This window comes from Plasmodium gaboni, chromosome 14 (genome assembly GCF_001602025.1).
Source record: "Plasmodium gaboni strain SY75 chromosome 14, whole genome shotgun sequence".
In the NCBI taxonomy this organism is placed as follows: Eukaryota; Apicomplexa; class Aconoidasida; order Haemosporida; family Plasmodiidae; genus Plasmodium; species Plasmodium gaboni.
The window spans coordinates 172558-177920 of NC_031494.1; the positions used below are offsets into that span (position 1 = coordinate 172558).

Genomic DNA, 5363 nt, shown 5'->3' on the forward strand with positions numbered 1-5363 from the left:
TCTTTCTTTTTTTTTTTTTTTTTTTTAATAATTATTAAAATTAATTGATTAATATTATAATTTCTTTCATTTGAAATTATAATACATAACTAAACATGACTAATATATACACATAAGTATATATTTATATATATATATATATATATAAGTATCCTTTTGAGGGAAATAATTTCTCAATGTAACTTAAAAAGTAATTCATAAAATTTTGTACCATTTAATAATGGGCTTCAACACAGAAACATAAAATAAAAGAAAAAAATAAACAAGTACGAGAAGGGTAAAATAAAAATAAAAAATAAAAAATAAAATAAACATATTTGAAATAAACATATTTGAAATAAACATATTTGAAATAAACATATTTGAAATAAACATATTTGAAATAAACTTATTATACAAGTGTTATACATGATTATTCAGAATTAATCATATAATGTTTTTGTAAACATAATATAATTGTTAACAACCAAAGAGTATAAATATAAGAATATATTTATATATTTAGATATACATATAATAATAATATGTTTATATAATAAACTTGAAATGGTCAAGAGTTCGAAAGCGAAAGCAAAACTTTTATTCTGGTGTAAATGCACACAGAAGAAGAAAAAAAAAAGTATATTTTTATAAAGAACATAATATACAAGGAAAATAAAATATATATATATATATATATATATGTTATATTTTTTTTTTTTTTTTTTTTTGTTATTTTCCATATTAAAATACCAATTTAAAGAAATAGGAAATGAATGTTTTATACATTTTCATTGCTGTACTTATTTTAAATGGTATATTAAATATACATGTAAGTAAAAAAAAAACAAGTTTTTTAAATAACACATATCCTATTAATAAATATAAAACTATTAATATAAAAAGACATTATAGAAAGATTCAAAATAGAAATAATAAATTATATGTATCTTTATTTGATGAATATGATGAGAAATGTATAAAAGCACTTATTATGGCTAGAGAAGTAGCCAAAAATGACAATGAAAGTGAAATATTATTAAAACATCTTCTTATAGCTATTATTAGGATTGATTCTAATTTAGTTCAAAATATTTTAAAGAATTTTAATATCTCATTAACCAACTTTTTAGATAAATTCCACATAGCGATAAATAAAATATCAAAGAGTTATAATAATAATAATAATAATAATGATGGTGATAATAATATTTATGAGCAGTCAGAAAACGTACAGAATAATATAAATGAACAAGAAAAAAATATATCCTTAACAAATAATGAAATGGATATGAAAAATATCTTAAATGAACAAGAGGAAAATCAAGTAACGAATGGAAAACAAAACGAAAATGATAATTTAAATGAAAATGAAAAATTATTAAATGATTTCATAAATAAACATTTAAAAGATATGGAAGAAAAAATTAATATATTAAAAAATTTAAATAATCAAGAAGATAATTCATCTTTGGATGATATAAATAATAAAGATTATACAATTAATGATATATCTAGTAGTAATCATACTACAAAAGAAGATAACAACAACAACAATAATAATGATAATAATAATAATATTAATAATAATGATGATGATAATAGAATAAACGTTAATAATCTAGACACAAATAATAATAGTGATAATCTTTCAAATAATATTCCAAATAATGTATCGAAAAATATACAATACAATCATATAGACAAAATAAATAATAATAGTACTCATAATAAAATGAATCAAGAAATACTACGTAACACTAACTTTGATATAAAATTTTCAGACAATTGTAAATTGGTTCTTCACAATGCTGTTTTAGAAGCAAAAAAAAAAAGAAAAATGTTTGTAAATATTGTTGATATATTATTATCTGTTATAAATATTGCACAAGAAAAAAAACATTCTGATTTTTTAAAATATCTTGAAGAATTAAATATTAATATTAATGATCTTAAAAGCATTTTATTAAGTTATGATGAAAAGAATTATAATGGTAATAATATATATGATACAAATGTAAATAACACAAATTATAATACATATAATAGAAATATACCATTTAATAATAATAATAATATGTCAAATAAAGGATATAATAATCAACGATTAAATAATAATGAACAAGCAAATCATATTATTAATAGTTTAAATAATGAATATCTAAATAATGGTAGAGATTATAAATATAATGAGGATCATCCTTTTTCTTCAAATAATAAATTTTTAAATCCATCTGCTTCTTCTCCTTCATCTATTTCTTTTATGAAAGATTGTTTAATTGATATGGTACATGAAGCACAAGAAAAAGGAGATGATCATTTCTTTGGTAGGAAAAAAGAAATAAAAAGAATAATAGAAATATTAGGAAGAAAAAAAAAATCGAATCCTTTATTAATTGGAGAAAGTGGTGTTGGTAAAACAGCCATTATAGAACATTTATCATATTTAATATTAAATGATAATGTACCATATCATTTAAAAAATTGTAGGATATTTCAATTGAATCTTGGTAATATTGTTGCTGGAACAAAATATCGAGGAGAATTTGAAGAAAAAATGAAACATCTTTTATCAAATATGAATAAAAAAAAAAAAAATATTCTTTTTATTGATGAAATTCATGTTATTGTTGGTGCAGGAAGTGGTGAAGGCTCATTAGATGCATCTAATTTATTAAAACCATTTCTTTCTTCAGATAATTTACAATGTATAGGTACTACTACTTTTCAAGAATATTCTAAATTTATAGAAAATGATAAAGCATTGAGAAGACGTTTTAATTGTGTAACTATAAACCCATTTACATCTAAAGAAACATATAGATTATTAAAAAAAATTAAATATAATTATGAAAAATATCATAATATTTATTATACAGATGATTCATTAAAATCTATAGTTACATTAACTGAAGATTATTTACCTACTGCAAATTTTCCAGATAAAGCTATTGACATTTTAGATGAGGCAGGAGTATATCAAAAAATTAAATATGAAAAATTCATGAAACAAAAATTAAGAACTGAACGATTAAATAAAATAAGGATACACATGAACAACCAACAAAATAATAATTATAATAATAATAATTATAATAATAATAATTATTATATATCTAATGAGGAGCAACACATATATAATAATAATCATTATTATAATAACAATGATGCAATAAATCAACAAACGGAATTATCAAATGAGGAAGATATACATAAATTTAATTATGATGATACAATAAAAAAAGATATAGATGAAAATAATAATGTTAATACTGATATAAATGGAAATTTATTAATTAATAATAATGAATCTTTACAAAATGATACGTATGATGATGAAACTAGAAACTTAATTGAAAATGTACATATGAAATATGTCACTTCAGATGTTATTGAAAATATTGTGAGTAAAAAATCATCTATAACATATATTAAAAAAAATAAAAAAGAAGAAGAAAAAATATTAAAATTAAAAGAAAAATTAAATAAAATTATTATTGGTCAAGAAAAAGTAATTGATATATTATCAAAATATTTATTTAAAGCTATAACTAATATAAAGGATCCAAATAAACCTATTGGTACTCTTCTATTATGTGGTTCATCAGGTGTTGGAAAAACATTATGTGCTCAAGTTATATCCAAATATCTATTTAATGAAGATAATTTAATAGTTATTAATATGAGTGAATATATAGATAAACATTCAGTTAGTAAATTATTTGGTAGTTATCCAGGGTATGTAGGATATAAAGAAGGTGGAGAATTAACTGAAAGTGTAAAGAAAAAACCTTTTTCTATAATTCTTTTTGATGAAATAGAAAAAGCACATAGTGAAGTATTACATGTCTTATTACAAATATTAGATAATGGTCTTTTAACAGATTCTAAAGGAAATAAAGTCTCATTCAAAAATACATTCATTTTTATGACTACTAATGTTGGATCTGATATAATTACTGATTATTTTAAATTATATAATAACAATTATTCCAACCTGGGTTTTAAATATTATATAAAAAAGAAGAAAAATGCAAGTGATATAAATGAATCCAAACAGAACGAAGAACAATTGGTATATACATCTAATGGAAATATAGAAAATCAACAAAACAAAAAATATGTAGATCATACAAAACAAAATGACGAAAATAATAATGAAAGTCCAATCAGTGATACACATACGACAGATGCAAAATATAATAATAATAATAATAATAATAATAATACTTCTCCTAATATTAATAATAGTAATAATAATAATGATGATCACTTTGATATTTTTGAAGAAAAATTAAGGACAAATAAATGGTATGATGAATTAAAACCTGATATTGAAGAAGAATTAAAAAAGAAATTCCTTCCTGAGTTTTTAAATAGGATTGATGAAAAAATAATTTTCCGTCAATTTTTAAAAAGAGATATTATTAACATTTTACAAAACATGATTGATGATTTAAAAAAAAGAATTAAAAAAAGAAAAAATATTAATTTAGTTATTGATAAAAATGTTATTAATTATATATGTAGTGATGAAAATAATATATATGATATGAATTTTGGTGCAAGGTCTATTAGAAGAGCTTTATATAAATATATAGAAGATCCAATTGCAGCTTTTCTAATTTCAAATATTCATGAACCTAATGATTCTATATATGTACAATTAACTAATGATAAACAAATTAAAGTACAATTAATTAAAGCACCAGTTCAACAACTTTCATCTTAAAATTTGGAAAAAAAGAAAAAATTTATCTTTATATGAACAATATAAAGAATTCCGCATAATAAACAATAGGAAAAAATAACAATATATAAACATAAAAATAAACACATATATATATATATATATATATATATATATATATATATATTATATGCGCTACTTTCAATTTTAAAATACCTTTGTCATAATATGTCATACATCGTATTTAAAGATAGAATACAATTTTAATATTTTTAAAAAATACCATATTATTTATAAGAACACACATTTGTGTTCTTAAAAACTCTCAATTTTTTTTTTATTTTTTAAATATTATATATTATTTTTATTTTTTATTTTTTTATTTTCTGTTTTCATTTTTTCATACCCTTTTTTAGTTATAACATTTAAAATTTGTCATTCCCCCTTTTTTTTTTTTTTTTTTAAATATACATAATTTATAATAATAACAATATATATATATATATATATATATATAATATATTTATTTATTAATTTTTCTTTAAACTCTTCAAAATAATTAAAAAAAAAATTTGAAAAATATTAAAGATATATAATAATATATTTATTATACAAAATAAAAGAATGAGTACATTTTATTAAATATGGTAATTGGGATAATATGAAACCCTTCTTTTATTTTTATTTTATCTTA

At 19.0% G+C, this 5363-nt stretch overlaps 1 protein-coding gene across 1 annotated transcript; it reads left to right on the forward strand.

Moving 5' to 3' along the window:
- Positions 1-751: 751 nt before the first annotated feature.
- PGSY75_1406600 (putative ATP-dependent Clp protease) lies at positions 752-4711 on the forward strand (the record flags this gene model as incomplete). Its single annotated transcript, XM_018787772.1, has 1 exon — positions 752-4711. The coding sequence occupies one exon, from the start codon at positions 752-754 to the stop codon at positions 4709-4711; it is 3960 nt and encodes a 1319-aa protein (XP_018639144.1).
- Between the last annotated feature and the right edge of the window lie 652 nt (positions 4712-5363).